Raw genomic sequence first — 18,572 nt, 5'->3', positions numbered from 1 at the left:
AAAAACCTGATGGAGCAGACCTGTTATAGCATTGAAGAGACCGACAGGAATATTGCTGTGAATGTAGTCTTCATAGGCTGGCCCAGTCCTGCTGGGGCTATAATGAGGTAGGTGGATAGATCTGGTTCTTCCTCAGTTTCCTGTCCTGTTCAAGTGACGGTTTCCCATAGCTTTCCGGGTAAAATTTCAGCTCTACTGTTGGTTAATTCCATTCTCGTGGGCTACCTTCCTAGTGCTTATCTGCACTGTGTCTGTGGGGAAATATGATGAGCAAGTTACAAATGGATCTTTGAAATACAGCCAGTGTAGTCTGGAAAGTCCTTGTTCGTCTTCACTTCTACCATCACCCTAGAGTGCTTTGTGGGGATTTTGTTGTTTTTTTTTTCTTTTTGAGAATTAGGGCAAATGGTTTGCCTCTCTGTGGTAAGTGGGAGGGTCTGGTCGTGTGGTTCTGTGGTGCCTGTGCGTAGAAGCTGAAACTTGAAACTGCTGCTTGCCTCTGCACAGTGATCCTGAGCTAAGAACACAAAAAAGCCTTTGAGCCAGTGAACCCATGCCTAAGGCCTCATGGTGTTTTGTTTTGTTTTTTTTGTTTTTGTTTTTGTTTTTCTTTTCTAGACCCTTGGCTTCTTCGTTCTAAAAGTCCTGTGAGAAATCCCCAGCTGATTCAGTTCAGCAGAGAGGTCATTGATTTACTGAAGACCCAGCCATCGTGTATACTACCCGTCAGCAATTTCATCCCTTCATACCATCACCACTTTGGAAAGCAGTGCAGGGTTTCAGACTATGGTTATTCCAAGCTGATTGAACTCCTAGAAGCTGTGCCTCATGTGTTGCAGGTAAAGGGTACAAGAGGTTGCTTGTTTAAAGAAACGAGTGTTCTTCTGTGACCTCAGCTGCCACAGCCAAATACTCAGACATTCTGAGCTAAACTTCCTGTAAGAGCTTGCTTCAAAATGCAGGAACCCTCTCAGGTGTTCAAGAAACTACAAATTTCCAACCTAAAAGAATTCCTTAGAGGCCTGTGTGCATTTTCCTTCTAGTCTCTAGGGGCTAACACTTGCTTTCCAGCAGTGTTCTCTAGTATGCTCATTATTGCAGGGGGTTGCTATGAGCATAATGCACTTACAAGTTGGTACCTACCAGGGTGTTAAGTGCTCTACCTTTCATGAGTTGGACATTAGTCACTTGATTAGGGTTTATTGTATCCTATCTAGACTGCCTATAACTTCCCTGAAGACAGTGTTTTAATAATTTCCTACTTGTTAAAAAGGCCTGAAAAACTTAATCTGTCTTTTAGAGATGAAATTAGTCATCTAGACTGGACATGTGCACTTCCTCTTTGTGCTCATGATCTTTTGAGATAATGGCACTTTGAAATAAGCAAACAAATGATCTTGGCCCCAGACAGTTGTGTCATTGTTCTTTTTAACTGTACATACTGAATTGTGTCCATTTCAAATTGTGGGCATTATATTTGAGGGAGATAGCTTGAGATTAACAAGAGCAAGAAAGACAGAGACAAGGTTGACACAAGAACGTATCTTTTGAGGTTTTCATAGTATAAGTAATTAGAACATTTCATTTTCAGATTCTTGGTATGGGCTCCAAGCGTCTGATGACCCTTACTCACAGGGCCCAGGTGAAGCGCTTTACTCAGGATTTACTAAAACTTCTTAAGTCCCAGGCCAGCAAGCAGGTCATCGTGAGAGACTTTTCACAGGCTTATCATTGGTGAGTTGATGGGATACTTTAAAAAAGAAAAGCAGTCTTTTGTAAAGCTTGTTACTGTGGCAGTGATTTTACTCATTCTTTGCCCATTTCCCATGTTAAAACATAGGTGTTTCTCAAAGGACTGGGATGTCACGGAATATGGTGTTTGTGACTTGATTGATATAATATCAGAGATCCCAGACACAACTATTTGCTTGTCCCAACAAGATGACGACATGGTCATTTGTATCCGAAAAAGAGGTATATGGAGGGATGTTGTCTACCTCAGTGGTGCTATTGTTTGTACTTTTGAGACCTGACTTCACTGTATAGCTCAGGCTTGCAGTAGTACTCTGACCTCAGTCTCCTAAGTGTTGGGATTGTGGGCATGAGTCTAGTCAGTGTTTACTTTTAAATGGAAGAGTTATTTTAATTGTGTATGTGTGTGTGTGGAGGGGGGGTGCACTTTCTTTTCTCTTTCCATAGCTCTTAATGGTTCCTTTGAAAGTGTAGTTTGTAACATTACCTGTGTTCTCTGGAAGAAGGGAAGCCATGTGCCCTGTAAGAACACACTGGTTAGTGGGGCACCTTTAATCTCAGCACTTGGGAGGCAGAGGCAGGCTGATCTCTGTGAGTTCAAGGCCAGCCTGGTCTACAGAGTGAGTTCCAGGACAGCCAAAGCTATACAGAGAAACCCTGTCTCGAGGGAAGAGAAGGCAGGCAGGCAGGCAGGCAAAGAATCTACTCAAAGGGGAGAAGCTCTAACCAGGGTTTTGTTAAATGCTTCCCAGCTATGTGCATGTTTCTAGTGCCCGTTATCTGATGGAGAATCCAATTTAGCTCTGAGAATTATTTCACCATGCATATTTTAGAAGAAAACAAACACAGAGGAATGTGGCATTTGTCTTTCCAGTTGTAGTTCAGTCAAGTCTGGGAGATACCCTTTAATGCCAGAGAGAGGGTCTCTGTGTCCCTGAGGTCACAAGCTTCCGGAGTTAAAACTAGTAGTATCCTTTTTTAATCAATTTAAAATGAACAGATGTGAAGATCAGTATTTAAGTACTTTTTTGTTTTGTTACAGTTTTGATGCCTAGTAACTCCTTTCTGCTGATAACTTTTAACTGGAGATCAAATGAATAAGCAAACACATGAATGCTCAGAAGTGTGATTTTACAAAAATAACATCTTATTGCTTGAAGCACCCAGACTTCTGTGTCTGTCTTGTTCACATAGGTGTAGTAGACAGGATGTATAGAAATTGTCCCTATCTTGTAGGTGATGACGTGTATTTTACACCTCCCACAATAGCACCCTTGTTTCCCAGGATTGTGCCTTGAGCCTGTAGGAGAACCACTGGCTCCAAGAACCTAGTTGGAAGTAAATGTACTTATTGTGTGCTGTGTGGCTGGGGAAGACAAAGCTGATCTCTTGTGACTCCGACAGAGCTCCTGCAGGGTTGGTACTGACCACAGTGGGTGGATGCCTGACTTATAAGGTGCTTTATTTTTTAAAGAACGAACTCAGGATGAAATAGAAAGGACAAAGCAGTTCTCCAAAGATGTTGTGGACTTGCTGCGCCACCAGCCCCATTTCAGAATGCCCTTCAACAAGTTCATTCCCTCTTACCACCACCACTTTGGCCGACAGTGTAAACTTGCATACTATGGATTTACCAAGCTGCTTGAACTTTTGGAAGCCATACCTGAGATTTTACAAGTAAGTGAAGAGGTTCTAATTCTTCAACTGTTTTTGTTTTTGTTTTTTTGTTTTTGTTTTTTTTGTTTTTTTTGAGCAGTGTATAAGGGAGGTGTTACTGTTTCTAGTTATGAGTCTGAAATAACCTCATCAAAAAAGCTGTATTGTTGACCTGTTAGTAAATTAGGTTAATGTGCGATTTGTTCTATAATCTCAGAATTTATGAGGTGGTGCCTGGGGAGTTCTGTGATTAAAGCCAGCCTGGGTTAACCAGCAAAGACTCCACCTCAAAAATAATCTTCAGGGTTAGAAAGATGGTTCAGTGGTTAAGAGTGCTGACTGCTCTTCCAGAGATCCTGAGTTCAGTTCCTAGCAGCCACATGATGGCTCACAACCATCTGTAATGGGATTTGATGCCCTTTTGTGGTGTGTCTGAAGACAGCTACAGTGTACTCATACATTAAATAAATAAATAAATCTTTAAAAAGATAGTCTTCAGCTTGTGTTAGAATAATCACTGGAAATAGGATGAGATGGTTTAAATATTAAACAGTATTTTTTGAGCAGCATTGTGCTTTCCAAACACCCTTGGAGGTGGGGTGGGAGTACTCATGCCAAGCTCTTCCAAGCAGGGCTGGACTTTTGTTATTAGTTTTATTAACATCCTTCATTCCAAAAGTGTTAAAACTTTTTGTTGTTATAAAACATACATAACAGAATTTACTGCCAGGAAAAAGAATGTCTTACATGTGTATTTGAATGCTGAGGGAAGAGCTCTTGTAGAAGTGTGACTTCGTAACACATTCCCATCTTAAGTGACCAATGTGTAGTGTTCCGTGCCACTTAACTTTACCTATAATTATGTGTTCAAACCCCCACCCCTCCTTCTGCCCTATGTGTTTCTAAGGTGTTGGAATGTGGAGAAGAAAAAATCCTGACTTTGACTGAAGTGGAGCGATTCAAAGCTCTAGCCGCCCAGTTTGTTAAGCTTCTGCGGTCCCAAAAGGGTAACTGCCTTATGATGACAGATCTGTTTACAGAATATGCTAAAACTTTTGGTTATACATTTCGTCTCCAAGACTATGATGTCAGTTCAGTCTCAGCTTTGACACAGAAGCTCTGCCATGTTGTAAAGGTAAGCCAATGTCCTTTCACTGACAAGGCTGTGGCAGGTCTGTGTGAGGTGTTGTGTATACTGCAGCATTTTGGTTGTGTGTACCCTGTGTGACTTGCTGATGCTTTATAGCTGTGTGTCATTGAAACCTTAATAGGTACTAGTAGGTGGCTTGGTTTGGCACTTTAGATTTATAGTCTAGGGAAAAACTACCAGGAGGAAAAACTGGAAAGGGAAGCAGGAAGTGGTGGCATCATCAATCAGAGGCTCGTAGGGAATCTGGTTATATACTTATTACTGACAGAGTAGAGGTGGAACTATTACAGGAGATGGGAAGGAAGTGACCAGTAGCATTCCGTAAGACTTAGGTAGCAGGAGGTGACTGTCTTGCTGCTGAGAACAGCACTTAGAAGACTCTGAACAATGAAGTGTCAAGGGAAAGTGGCAGCAGGATTTGCTACAGCTTTTGGCTAGCTTGCTTGTGAGGGGAAGTGAGAGAGCCACAGCTGATCACATGGGATGAAGGGAACCAATGAGCTGCTGGCTTGATGTCCAGGTACTGCAGTTAAATGTGTTTGAAAGTTCCAAAGAACAATGACTTGAGAAGTGAGCAGACACAGGCAAGAAGGACTTCTAGGGTAGTGTGATGAGGAGGTGGGAGATGAACCATAAGGAGGGGCTGCCTTAATCTTTCACAGGAATTAGGGCTGTTGGATGGGATCTGATAAAACTAAATCTGCCCCAAGAGCTAAATGTTCACCAGGAAAAGAATGCTATGTTATCTTTAAGTGGAAGGTTAATGTAGTAGAAAATAGTTATAAATCCTGGCACAGGGTTTCTTAGACCATTTATGTTCCCAGATGAAATACACAGCCTTTATATTTTTAAATAGCCTTAGGCAGCACAATAGCTGGGCAGCTGCTTACCCCTCCAAGTTATCACTTACTATTTAACATGTTTCATCTGGGCTGCTCTTAATTACAGTTGGGCAGCCCTCAAGGCCACGCTCTCTTGGCCCTTGGCTGTTGCGAGAAATATTAAAAAATGAACCATCATGTTCCTGCACTTGTGCCAGCAACGCTCTCCCCAGCGGCCTCGCTGGCCATGCGCTGGCGGGCAGTGACAGACCTGTTTGTATCTCTTGGAGACTCTGACTCAGTTCCAGAATGTCTCCAGCCAGCCCACTAAGTTCCCACTGGTGAGTCTCTACCACACCAGCCCCATGCTCCAAATCCCCCATGGCCTTTGTGAGGCACCTCAGGCAAACTCAGGCTTTGCTGTACCTTTCTCTCTTGAACCCAGTTGAGCCTCTGTGTGAAGGAAAACACAACACAAACTTAGTTCAGTTCAGAAACGACAGTAAAATCCTAATCTTGTAGGCCTTATTAAATCTAAATCCTTTGGTGGCTAATCCTGACAGATCTGCCATTGAAACTGGGAGACTCTCATAGCTACATCTTGTCCTCACCCTATCCCCATCCTAAAAGACCTCTCTCTTGCTTCCTCTCTTCCTCCGTCCAACCCGTAAGTCCCTCTTACTCACCCGGTGATTAGCTCCTTTTTTCACTAGGGGATTGGTTCACAAGAATAGCACCAGGTCCATCCATAACACATGGCAGCTCTCTTTCTCCCTCCTGCGTATCCTTCTTCTATTCTATGACTGCTCTTTCTTCTCCCTCCTCCTGGCCCTCTCTCTCCAAGCCCATGAAACCTAAACCCTACCTATATCTGTTCTGCCCAGCTATTGACATCTTTATTTACCAATCACAATTAACTGGGGACCTTGTCACAGGGGCTATGGTACAGACTCCAGGTCTTGTGGCCCCTCACTTAGCATTACAATAGACAGTAAAAGATACACCCTCCACAAGTTAAGGCAACTGTTTAAAGAAAAGAGGGCTCAGAGCTTAAGCTAGAAGAGCTCAGAGAAGGTGTGACTTGTGGAGTCGGGTGTGGAAGAGCACTGTGCACGTGGGGAGCTGATGCTTGCCAGGGATGAATGGGAGGGATGAGTGTGCCATAGAGTGCCATGAGTGTGCTGTAGATTCAGAAGCTGATGTCTGGGCACATGGTGGGAGCTGGCCAGATGGCCACAATGGAAAGGACGTAAGGGGCAAAAGAACTTAGACTATTGACAGCAATATCAGTGAACCTGTGGCCCTTAGTGCTAAGATAGACAGAAAGCTGAGTAACAAAAGCCTGGCTTATAATCCCAGGACCTAAGGAGGCTGAAGCAGGAAGACTTGAAATTTAAGGCCAGCCTAAGCAACTTAACAAAACCCTATCTCCAACTTAAAAAAATTAAAAATAAAAATAAAAAGACTAGAGTTATAGCTCAGTGGTAGAAAGTTTGCCCAGCTTGCAAAGCCCTGCATTCAGTCCTCACTACTGAGGCTAGGGAGAAACAGAAGCAGGAGGAAAGGATCATGTGAGACTTGAAAGAAGATGGGGAATTGAAGACAGTAGCTCTGTCTAGGGGGCAGGAACAGATCCATCCTCTCCTTTCTTATGTAATTAAAAGGCAGGCAAGGAGTGTTAACAGAAATCCTGAGGAGTCCTGGCAGAGCCAGCATTGATATGTGAGAAATGGGAAGTTTGAGTTTCTTTTTGGCATTCTCAGTTTCATGGGCAAAAATAAGAATAGACTCAAAGTGGAAGCTGGAGGTTGCTTATTAGAGTTTTAAAGAAAAAAATCCCCAGACTGGCAGTCTGTAAATCTTGCAGTGTCTTGAAGAGAATCGAATGGAGAAAAGGGGGGTGGGGGTAAGACATGCCATTTGAGAAGCTAGCACAGAGGTCAGCCACATGGCAGGGAAGGGAGTTTTACAGAAAATGTAAGGAAGCCCAAAGTACCAGGGAACATATGCTTAGGCTCTGGCCATATCTGAAAGAAAAGACAGAAGAGAAGAAAAAGGAAAGTTAGGCCTTCCAAATCAGGATTCTGAAAGATGCGCGGGCCCAGCCAGGCTTCATGTTGGCTTGTGGGTGGGGGTTGGAAATTCTGGAAAGGAAAAGGACATTGTCTTATGATAAACCCACCTCTCAGTTAGCTAGGCCTTTGTCCTGCCCAACAGAATCAGCTGTTTTCAAAGAATATTTATTTGTTTATTTTTATTTATATGGGTATTTTGCTTGCATGTATGTCTGTGCACCACATGTATGCAGTGCCTATGAAAGCCAGAAGAGGGCATTGGATCCTCTGGGACTGGAGTTAAAAATGGTGTGATCTGCCAAGCTGGGAATTGAACCCTGGTCCTCTGGAAGAGTAGCCAGTATTCTTAACCAATGAGCCATCTCTCTAGCCCTTTTCTTACTAATAGAAGGGCTGAGCAATGAATTGCTTCTGTCTTCCATTCCATGTTTACCCCAGACACCCTATGATGTGTATGAATGAAGAATTTAGAAGTAGGTAAAGACAGAGCCTGGAATGGATCTCTCTGGAGAAGTGTCTGCAGTGGAATCAATTAGAAGTTGAGGGATTGAAAACCATGATATGTATGACAGGTCCAGGTCTCCCCAGTGTCCACTGGCCAAGATGTCAGTATGGGTGGGCTTAGGTAAATAGGAAGGTTGTAAGCCAGGACTAGGGAAGGATGTGGCTCCCTTGGTTGAGTGCTTCCTCACCATACACTAAGCGCTCAATTGCTTCATCCCTGTGCTGCATAAATTGGACGTGGTGTACCCTACTGCAGCCAGGGTCTGTGTTGATATCTATGGCCCATGTTACTACCAAAGGCCATAGCCATGCTGATGTCCATTGTCTATGCTGCAGCCTGAGGTCTTGTTGATGTCTGTGGTTTGGACTGCCTCTGAAGGCCTTTCTGGGTTCATGGTCCTACTGAAGCTAGGGTCTGTGTTTGTGGTCTATGCCAGAAACCTTATGGAAGCCCCTGATTCATGTTCCCACTGACTGTAAAGAGCAAGGAAGGTACTTCAGCAGTAGTATCAGTGACTGTAGATGCATAGATGAGAGAGAGGGACATGGAAGGCTTCTGTGACAACCGCTATCCCTACTTCGAGCCCCACGACAAAAAAGGAAACAGCCATTGAAAACAGGAGGCCATTAAGGACAACTCTTTAAAAGTATGTTAAGGATGCAGAAGTGTAGTTCTCGGCTATTGATGGCTTCTAGTTGGGGTTTGGGGAAGGAAAGACTCAGTTGTAGTTAAGAGGCGAGCCACTGAGAGTTTGGTCATGCTCCAGTGAGTAGATAAGTAACACAGATCGAATGTGGAGAGGGGGTGTTACAAAGTGGGGGCGGTCATGGAGGAACTGGGAAGTGAGTGTGATCTGGGTGTATAATATGAAATTCTCAAAGAACTAATATAAATATTATGTTGGGAAAAAAGGCAGCATTGGCAATCATCTAGGATTCTAAGATAGTAACTCAGATGTTTTTGACTCGTGTCTGCTGATTGAGTGCCTGCTTTCTCATTTATTTTTTAAAGATTTATATTTATATGTATATGTGTGTTTGCCTGCTTGTTTGTGTGTGCATAAGTATCAATGCAGTGCCTGTGGAATCCAGAGGGCAGCATTGGATCACCTGGAACCAGAGTTACAGGTGGTTGTGCCTCCTTATATGAGTGCTGGGAACTGAACCTGGGTCCTCTGCAAGAAAACCAAGTGTCTTAACTGCCGAGCCATCTCCAGTCCCCTCATTCCCCTACTTTCAAAGCAGGCTATGTGAACAGCTCTACTACCACTGTAGGAGTGAGAGTCTGCTACCATGTTCCTACCTCAGTTCAGAGCATGCCTGGAAAGTAAAGAGATGCTGATGCTGGACTGAGTCCAGAGTCCTAAAGAGACAAGCATATGTGGCTGTAGGCAGGGAGCCATTTGATCCTCACAGAAGGCAAAGCCATTGGGCAAGAAGCGTACGGGGACAAGACTGGATGTACTGGCAGGTAGTGCGAGAGCACAGAGCTCTGTCTGCTGCCTGCAGTTAAAGATCATGGCGGGTCCTGAGGAAGGCAAGAGGTCTCAAACACCAAGTGCTTGTCTCTGCTCTTGGTATTTGGTGCTCAGACAGTACCATGTATCTTTCACAGGCTCCCCAGGTGATGTTATAGATCTTTCAAAGGTTCCCCCAAGTTCTTTGTCTCCTTGAGAATCTGAAATGTTCAACTAGATGCATAGCAGATGAAAATGGCCATCTTTAAAATTGGCTCTGGGATATCAGAGAAATGCAGCTTTCCCTGTGGTCACTAGCTTAGCCAAGACCTGCCAGCTGGCCGGCTGTCTCTCTGCCTTAGGGGAAAAGCAGGAAGGAGGAAACAGCACAGAAGAAGAGAGAACCATGGCAGTGTCTCCAAATGTCTTCGAGATGAGTAGGTGGAGTTTGGACTGTAAGGAGGGTAAAAACAATTTCTGCTCCAGTCTCATTCCAAGTGTTGTCTGCTATCACAAAGAAGCCCACTGCCGCTTGTGTGTAAGGGCCTCTGTTGGTCCCAGTAGCTAGAATGGATGATCTGAATTGGGTTTGGGTTTGCATTCTCCTTTCTGTAGGTTGCTGATATGGAGTCTGGTAAACAGATCCAGCTGATCAATAGGAAGTCTCTGCGGTCTCTCACTGCTCAGTTGCTGGTCTTGTTGATGTCTTGGGAAGGGGATGCTTATCTTCCTGTTGATGAGCTCAGGAGACATTATGAAACCACTCACAGCACTCCTCTCAACCCCTGTGAATATGGATTCATGACCCTGACTGAGCTACTGAAGAGTCTGCCGTACTTAGTAGAGGTATGTGTGTGAGTGGGTCTTCAGACCCATCATTATCGGAAGTGTCTCAGCCTGGAGTTCTGTGAGGTCTACCATAGTATATGTAGAGCTGGAAGGGTACTAGAGGTCTTAAGACTGGCTGGACATTTTTCTTTCTTTCTCTTAGTAATGTTTTTATCTTTTGGAATTAAAATATCATATTTCTCCCTTTCATTTCTTTCATTTCCTCCCCTCAACCCCTTCCTCTATCTCTGTCAAATTCATGGTCTCCCTTTTTTAAAAAAAAAAAAAAATTGTATTATTACTTACTCTTAGATATTTTACTTTATGTGTATGAGTGTTTTATTTGCATTTATATATATGCATCAAATTATGCCTGGTACCCACAGAACTGAGAAGGAGGCTTTGGAGCTCAGGAAACTGGAGTTATGTTACTAATGGTGGTTCACCACCATTTAGGTGCTGGGAATTGAACCTGTGTTCTTTTCAAGAGCAGCAAGTATTCTTAACCTGCTGAGCTATATCTCTCTATCCCCCTTTTCTTTAAGTGGTGGTGGTGGTTGCGGTGGTGGTGTGTTCGAGTACATGGTAGCAAGTGTGTGGAGGTCAATTTCCAGGAGTGGCTGGACTTTATACACTTGCTGAGGCATTTGAAGTTTTATATATATATATATATATATTTATATATATATATATATATATATATATATATATATATATATACACACACATGCACACACAATGTAAAAAATGTTAAATTTCCATTAATCCTGAAAAAATAGTTAACTGCGGCTTTTTAAAGATGAAGATTTTTTTTAAATTTTATGTGTATAAGTGTTTTGTTTGTTTGCACATTGTACATATAACTGGTTCCTGTGCAGGTTGGAGAAAGGTTTTGTGTACTCTGGAACTGGAGATGCAGATGGTTTTGAACTGCCATGTGGGTGTTGGAAACCAAATCTAGATCCCCTGCAAGAGCTGGAATTATTCTTGCTGCTGAACCAGCCCTCCAGCCCCAACTTCAGCTTTAATAAAAACCAAACAAAACACTTTAGAACATGAAAAGCAATGTGTATAATTTACTTTTTTTTTTAATTGCTTTTGTTGGTTTGTTGTGCTGGGACTCAAACCCCAGGCCTCATGCATGCCAAGCAAGCATCTTGCCACTCACTGAGCTAAGCCCTATCACATCACCTATTTTTATTTTAATCTTAATAATACTCTCTTAAACTGGGCGTGGTGGCGTACGCCTTTAATCCCAGCACTTGGGAGGCAGAGGCAGGTGGATTTCTGAATTCGAGGCTAGCCTGGTCTACAGAGTGAGTTCCAGGACAGCCAGGGCTAAACAGAGAAACCCTGTCTAGAAAAAAAAAAAAAGAATAAAATAATACTCTCTTAAAAGAAAATGAATCTACAGAAGATGTCAGCAGATAAAATTTGGCCATGTAGAGAATAAATGATTAAACTGTCATCTTGTGACCATGTGCTAGGTCAATAATTGAAAGAAATCAAGTCCTTCTTGATTTCTAAATGATATTCTAAATTATGCCGAACTTTACCCCAGCCCCAAGTCTGACACTTTAAAACTGTTAATTACATCCTACCAAATGCAAGTTCTGAGCATCGTGATAGAACGCTGTAAAGCAGGTGTACAAAGCAAATACTTGATGATAAATGATAAGAACATTTGTTTTGTTTTGTTTTGTTTTGAGAACATTTGTTTTTAAATGACTGATTGGTATGCATGCAGTTTTACCATTTACAAACTGGTATCGTGTTTTGCATATTGAGATGGATGTTCTTGTTTGTTTTCATGTAAAAGAATCTTAGCTAGATCCTGAAGATATAGGATCTAAAGCATCTTCACTGTTTTCAAAGTTGAATAATAGCAGAAAACTGCTATGAGCAGAAAAACACAGCTATTAATAGCATACCTCAACTGCAAATCATTTAGGCAGCACTTGTTGGAGTTGCATGGATGACAGCATGTGTGGCACCGAGTGTGTGATGCCCCGTGGAGAAGTGCTGCTGCAAACACCTTGGATTCATTATCAGTTTGGCTCTTGAAGTCGTTTTTTGATGGTTGGGATTCAGAAACATTATTTTAAAGATTTATTTATTTATGCATGTGAGTGCTCTATCTGCATGTATGCCTGCATGACAGAAGAAGACCTCAGATCCCTTATAGGTAGTTATAAGCCACCATGTGGTTGCTGGGAATTGAACTCTGGAACTCTGGAAGAGCAGCTAGTGCTCTTAACTACTGAGCCATATCTCTAGCCCTCAGAAACATTTTTATACTGCCAGTTTTTTTGCGGTCCTCACATGCAGTTTCAAAAGCTGGGTACCAAAAGACATAGGGGATTTGTGTATGTGTTTGCAAGGATGACCACTATTTTCTGTCTCACATAACCTCTGATGAGGTCTAGTACCCACAGTCACTGTGTGTGTCTATCTGGCTTCCCTCACCTTTCCTGTCTGCTTGCATTGGGATTACAAGTTCCCTACTTTTGTTTCTTCAAGCTTCAACAGTATTACACCTGCAGAGAAATCAAAATTGCCTGGGTTGTTGAGCCTTGACATGAGCCTCTCCTAGGGCTCTGGGAGACCAGTCTATGAGCCCCTTTTAGAGTGCTTTTAGAAGCCAAGGTGATTTGGGGCCTTTGAGTGTTCTTGGCAGGAGGCCCTCACTTCAAAGCAGACAGGGCCAGTCTCAGGAAGTTCCTAATCTTCCTTTCTTCTGGGCCAGGTTTGTACGAACGATAAGGCAGAAGAGTATGTGAAGCTCACAAGCCTGTACTTGTTTGCAAAGAATGTGAGGTCTTTGCTTCATACCTATCACTACCAGCAGATTTTTCTTCATGAATTTTCCATGGCCTATAACAAATATGTTGGAGAAACACTACAGCCCAAAACTTATGGCTACAGTAGTGTGGAGGAATTACTGGGAGCCATCCCACAGGTAGGTGTTTTCCTCAGCTTCTGGGAAAGTTGTCTTCCTGAAAAGCCATTGCTGATTCCTGATCAGAGATGTAAGGTGTCACCCGAGTGCTGCCAGATAAGATAAATGATTTTAGTGTTTCTCAGTGACTTTTATAAACCTTTATTCCTGTGTGCCAAGTAAGTTAGTTTCAGGCCTTCCTTGTAGGAATGTGGTCAGTGGTCACCTAACCAGACAGGACACCTAAGCAGATGCCCTGAGTGTAATGTAGCCAGAACTGCGTAACTGTGACCCCTGTGCTCAGTGGATATAGAGAATGGCCCAGGCAAGGCCCACTTCCTGAGCATAGCAGTCTTGGAGGGGCAGTATCACAGGTGTCTGTGAGCTACTGTATAGCAGAAAGGCATAGGCTGTCGTGGTAGGTGATGTGACATGCACGATGAAGAATAGCCAGCAGCTGTGAGAGGCAATGAAACTGTTCTGGGAGATTGCTGCAGAAAAATAAAAGTGAAAAGTGCAAGTGCTAGAGCCTAGAGTGGGAGTTCTTCCAAGGCCCTTGCTCCTCCAGGCATGAGCTTCCCTGTACTGTGGAGGAGTCGGAGGAGCCCAGCTTTACCTTTGGAAAGCATTACAGCTGTCCACAGAAGAGCTGAGGGGAAGTGGAGTGGGGAAAGAAGCTATGCAGGATCCTGACTGCTGCCCAGGCTCCAGAAGGTATTGGCAAAGGAGTTGAGCTGAGTTAAAACAAACTCTAAAACCCAAAGTATTCTAAAACCTTCTGAAGGCAACGTGATAACTAAACTGGGCAGCCCATATCTGACCTCCTGTGATGGATTGCAGTCAGAACACTTTTCACTTAAAGTGCCTTCAGGCTATGTGTATACAATGTTTATGAGATATAGTTGGATTTCTAGTTTAAGTGCTCCTAGACCCCCAAGGTACCTCACTATGTATAGGCAGATATTCCCAAATCCAAGACCCTCTTGAGTCCGAGCATTTGAAACAGAAGGTGCTCAGCCTCTGGTGAAATAGTGGAAGAATGCCTGGGAGCCTAGGCCTACTTACACCCTGACCTGGCTCAAGGAGTGGAGTGTTGCTTTAGGAGCTAAAGAAAGCATAGGCAAGCTCTTGGCATTTGTTGAGTTCTGACCCTGGTATGTGAGAAGCAGGTACAAGAGTCCTCACTCTCATGAATGTTAGGGTACTTTCCTCTCTTTCTCCACTGCTTAACCAGGAGTATGTCTTGTGTGCAGGTGGTCTGGATAAAAGGACATGGTCATAAGAGAATTGTAGTGTTAAAAAATGACATGAAAAGTAAGTAAGCTCCCCTCCCCTCCCCTCCCCTCCCCTCCCCTCCCCTCCCCTCCCCTCCCCTCCCCTCCCCTCCCCTCCCCTCCCCTCCCCTCCCCTCTTGTGATTCTCTCACTGACCTTTCTCTCTGATGGGCACGCTTGTCTTCTAGACCGCCTAAGCTCATTTGACCTTTTCTCTGTCAATCATGAAGACCAGCCTGCAGTGAGCAGGCAGATCCTGGCGGTGCCAGAATCCCATCTAGCCTCAGAACTCCAGCTCCGAACAGGTACTGGGTACTAGAGGAAGATGAAGGAAGTAGACAAAGCCTTCAAGTTCAGAGGGTGTTTGGGGTGGAACATGTGGAGGAAAAGGACAGTGGGCAATTTCATTAAAGTTAAATATGCATTAAAATTTTAGATGTATCTTATTTATATATATGACTGTTTTGCCTGCATGTATGTGTATGCACCATGTGTGCATTTGTTGCTGAGGAGATGGGAAGAGGGCATTGGGTCTCCTGGAATGGTAGTTAATGGAAGGTTGTGAGCCACTATGTGGGTGCTGGGAGCCAAATTCAAGTCCTCTACAAGAGCAACAAATGCTCTTAACTTCATGAGCCATTTCTCTAGACCTAAATATTCACTTTTTTCCCAGTGCAGTTTGGTTTGTAGTTAACAACAGGTCTACATGTGCTAGTATTGAATGATTGTCTGTGTAAGTTCCTTAAAGAATATCCCAATTCAGGTGTTTTGTTTTTGTTTTTGTTTTTTAATGCTTGCCAAAATGACTGTTTAAAACTGTGATAATAGAAGGAAAGAGAACCCAACCCCATTTGGTATAGAGTACCAGGAAGGGTAGACGGAAGTAGATGAAAGGGTAGGTGAATTTGTGCTGATAGTCGAATGAAATTTTGCTAATGATTGGTCAGAGTGAGTGGGTGGACTATGCTGAGTTGGGTCATCAGGGTTCTTGCTTGGACTAGATTTGGAAAGGATATAGCACAGCATACAGACCTTAGGAAGAAATGGCTCAGGACCTGAACATGGCACATTAATATATAGTGGTGCAAATATACTTGTCTGGGTAACCAAGTCATGGACCAACTCCAGAATTCTGTAGACTTGGATTTCACCGTGTGTATGAAGATCCCATTAAGAGGGATGCTCTTATAACATCACAAGTAGCTAGAAGGATTACTGTTCCTGCTCTAAGAGAAAAGTTAATGTTTCCAGCATCTGACATTGCTGAGGCTTCTTACCCTAGCTGCCTCCTTCCACTGTCCCCAACCTTCTGTAATTTTGTGTCTCCTCCAATGGCCCTTTTCCTTTTTGGGCCTCTTCAGAGTCCACTGTTCTAAAGAACAAAAATCTTCAGCAGACTGTTGGCTTTGGTTTATTGTTTGCCATGAGTCTTCTTTCTGATAGTGGCGTACGTGTTTGGTTGTTTTTGTTTATGTATATATATTAATATGATATATGATATACATACACACACATATATATATATATGAATGAATGAATGAATGAATGAATGACTATGGGAGAGAAAGAGCATGCGCTGCTTGATTACTTGATGCTGACTTCGGAGGCTGAGGAAAGCCTCAGGCAGACCTCTGTGCCTGTCTGACTATAGCTGTCTGTCTCCTCCCTCTCTGCAGGACCCAGCCAGATGGAGCAGGAGCTTCTGCACCTGGCCAGCAGCTCCCCCGTTGACCTGCTCTGTGCTCCTGTTCCTTCATGCCTGCCATCCCCTCAGCTAAGACCAGATCCTGTCATCCTGAAGCCCGCTGATCTCATTCAGTTTGAGGAACACCCTCAAGAGCCTTTGGGTAGGTTGCAGCCTATATGGTGGACACTTGTCTGTGGGTCTAACAGATGACTCACGATGCCAGTGTAGGAGGTGCCTGATGAACACAGGAAAAAGCAATACTGTTTCAGGTGTAAAAGTACCTGTGCCGACTATTCAGCCTCTGCCCGCCCTTGTTGGAGTGTCTGCTAATAGGATTTACAAACCTGGTATATCTTACCCGCGTTCTTGCGACCGGCCAGGAAGAACGCAACAAACCGGAATCTTCTGCGGCAAAACTTTATTGCTTACATCTTCAGGAGCAAGAGTGCAAGAGAGCAAGAGCTCTATTGCTTACATCTTTAGGAGCCAGAGCGCAAGAGCGCAAGAGTGCAAGAGCAAAAGCAAGAGAGAGAGTGGCGAAACCCCGTCCCTTTTTAAGGAGAATTATTCTCCGCCTAGGACGTATTACTCCCTGATTGGCTGCAGCCCATCGGCCGAGTTGTCGTCACGGGGAAGGCAGAGCACATGGGGTGGAAAACTACCCTTGGCACATGCGCAGATTATTTGTTTACCACTTAGAACACAGGATGTCAGCGCCATCTTGCAACGGCGAATGTGAGGGCGGCTCCCCACAGGTATAATCTAAAGTTAAGGGGCCAATGTTACTGGGTTGTGGAGGAGCCCTTGAGTAATGAGTCCTGTCCCAGGTCCTCTGAACTTCTGGCCTTCCTACCACGTCTGAGGTTCAGCTGCTCCTTAGGCAACACCTGTCCCCTGCTACACAACATTTACTTAGGTCCCAGTGGATTCTGGCTTTACGAAGCTAGTCTGAGCAAGGTTCTTATGGCTTGAGGTCCCAGATTCCTGTGACCTAAAAAAACAAGAAAAGTGACCTCTTTGGTGGTGGTGGTTGTTTTAAGACAGGATCTCACTGTAGCTTTGGCTAGACTAAAACTTGCTTTGTAGATTATGCTGGTCTCTTGACTCACAGAGATACTTATGCCTCTGCCTCCTGAGTGCTGGAATTAAATGCTGGTCTCTTAACTTCCTAACTTAGTGTTAGCCTGAGGTGAAGTCCATTCAGTTTCTTACCCCTGTATCAGGTGCTGGGGCTGATGGGCCACCACCTCTGCTCTACAGGTTAAGTGACTAAAGCCTTTTGACTGTTTGTCACTCTATCTTTGAGGAGTCCCAGATGCTCTGTGGAAAGCCTTTACTTTCCCCTTTTGTCACTTGAATCTGACTCTTCCCTTTTCTGCCTATACTTCCTTCTCTACTGTTGGCTCGCTTCCACTCTCCGTAGTCTTTGTAAGGCAGTATTTGACACTGCTGGTCCCAGATAGGGCCAGGAGAGTTTGAAGCTGCTTATTACAGGGAAAGAGCCAATAAGAACGTAGGCTCACTGTGAAATGAGGGGTTGGGGATGGTGGAGGTGGAGAGTTGCTTCTTCATGGGGTGTTGGCCTTTATGCACACATACACAGGAGCTCTTCCAAATGCTTGTGACAGAGAAGAACAAGAGTTTGCGGAGCACAGGTTCCTGCCCATCTCAGGAGAAGCTGGGGCAGTGTCATCCCTCTGTCACTATTACTTGGCCTGTAGGGGTTTCTTGCTACACATAGAAGTCATCTAAGACACAGAAGTCTGTCTTTCTCAAACACATGTGGGCTACATGAAATCTAAACTGAAGAAAACAGCTGACCTTCTAAAGTAGCCATGATTCCAAGTGGCTCTTTCCTTGTCTGTCTCTGATGTCAACACCATGGCAAGCATGTGGCCTCTGTAAGAAGAATGGGCAGGCACTCACTAGCGAGCACTAAGGTCCTTCTCTCTGCTGCCTCAGAACAGTCACAGGAAGTTGGTGAGTCTTAGTCACCAGACAGAGGGATGAAGGAGCAGAGCCTGAGGAAGAAAAGCTCCCGTTAGAGGGAGCCACTGTGATGTCTAAAAATTTGCAATCTAAAGAAAAGTGATGTGTCATTTAAAAATATTTTATTTATGTGACATACAATATTCACCATGTAGCCAATACCTAACTGTGGTTTAAGTGTGACCTTTGGTGCTTTGGTTGTTTGGGTTTGGAGTTTTGTTTTTTTTCTAGACAAGGTTTCTCTGAATAACAGCCCCGACTGTCCTGGAACTTGCTCTGTTGACCAGGCTGGCCTTAAACTCACAGAGATCTAACCGCCTCCGCCTCCGCCCCCTAGGTGCTGTTTTATTTTTGTTTTTGTTTTTGTTTGTGTTGAGGTGTTGTCTTGACGTTGTAGCCCAGGCCGGCCTGGCACTGTAGTGATCCTGTCTGGGCTTCCTG

General features: G+C 43.9%; 1 protein-coding gene across 3 annotated transcripts in view; it reads left to right on the top strand.

The window, feature by feature from the left end:
• Marf1 (meiosis regulator and mRNA stability 1) overlaps positions 1-18,572 on the top strand; it is a 50,113-nt gene that overhangs the window by 28,794 nt on the left and 2,747 nt on the right. For 2 of the 3 annotated variants that reach the window (NM_001081154.2, XM_006522018.3), the window contains exons 17-26: positions 619-839; positions 1,592-1,734; positions 1,841-1,974; positions 3,227-3,429; positions 4,316-4,543; positions 10,031-10,261; positions 12,990-13,202; positions 14,435-14,495; positions 14,644-14,760; positions 16,132-16,302. In NM_001081154.2, coding sequence (NP_001074623.1) covers positions 619-839; positions 1,592-1,734; positions 1,841-1,974; positions 3,227-3,429; positions 4,316-4,543; positions 10,031-10,261; positions 12,990-13,202; positions 14,435-14,495; positions 14,644-14,760; positions 16,132-16,302 — 1,722 coding nt within the window. Of the gene's footprint in view, positions 1-618; positions 840-1,591; positions 1,735-1,840; positions 1,975-3,226; positions 3,430-4,315; positions 4,544-10,030; positions 10,262-12,989; positions 13,203-14,434; positions 14,496-14,643; positions 14,761-15,283; positions 15,351-16,131; positions 16,303-18,572 lie in introns of those variants that run through there. The other variant, XM_006522019.2, reaches the window with a different exon arrangement.

Source organism: Mus musculus, chromosome 16 (genome assembly GCF_000001635.26).
Source record: "Mus musculus strain C57BL/6J chromosome 16, GRCm38.p6 C57BL/6J".
NCBI lineage: Eukaryota > Metazoa > Chordata > Mammalia > Rodentia > Muridae > Mus > Mus musculus.
This window is presented reverse-complemented; position numbering and strand designations above follow the sequence as displayed.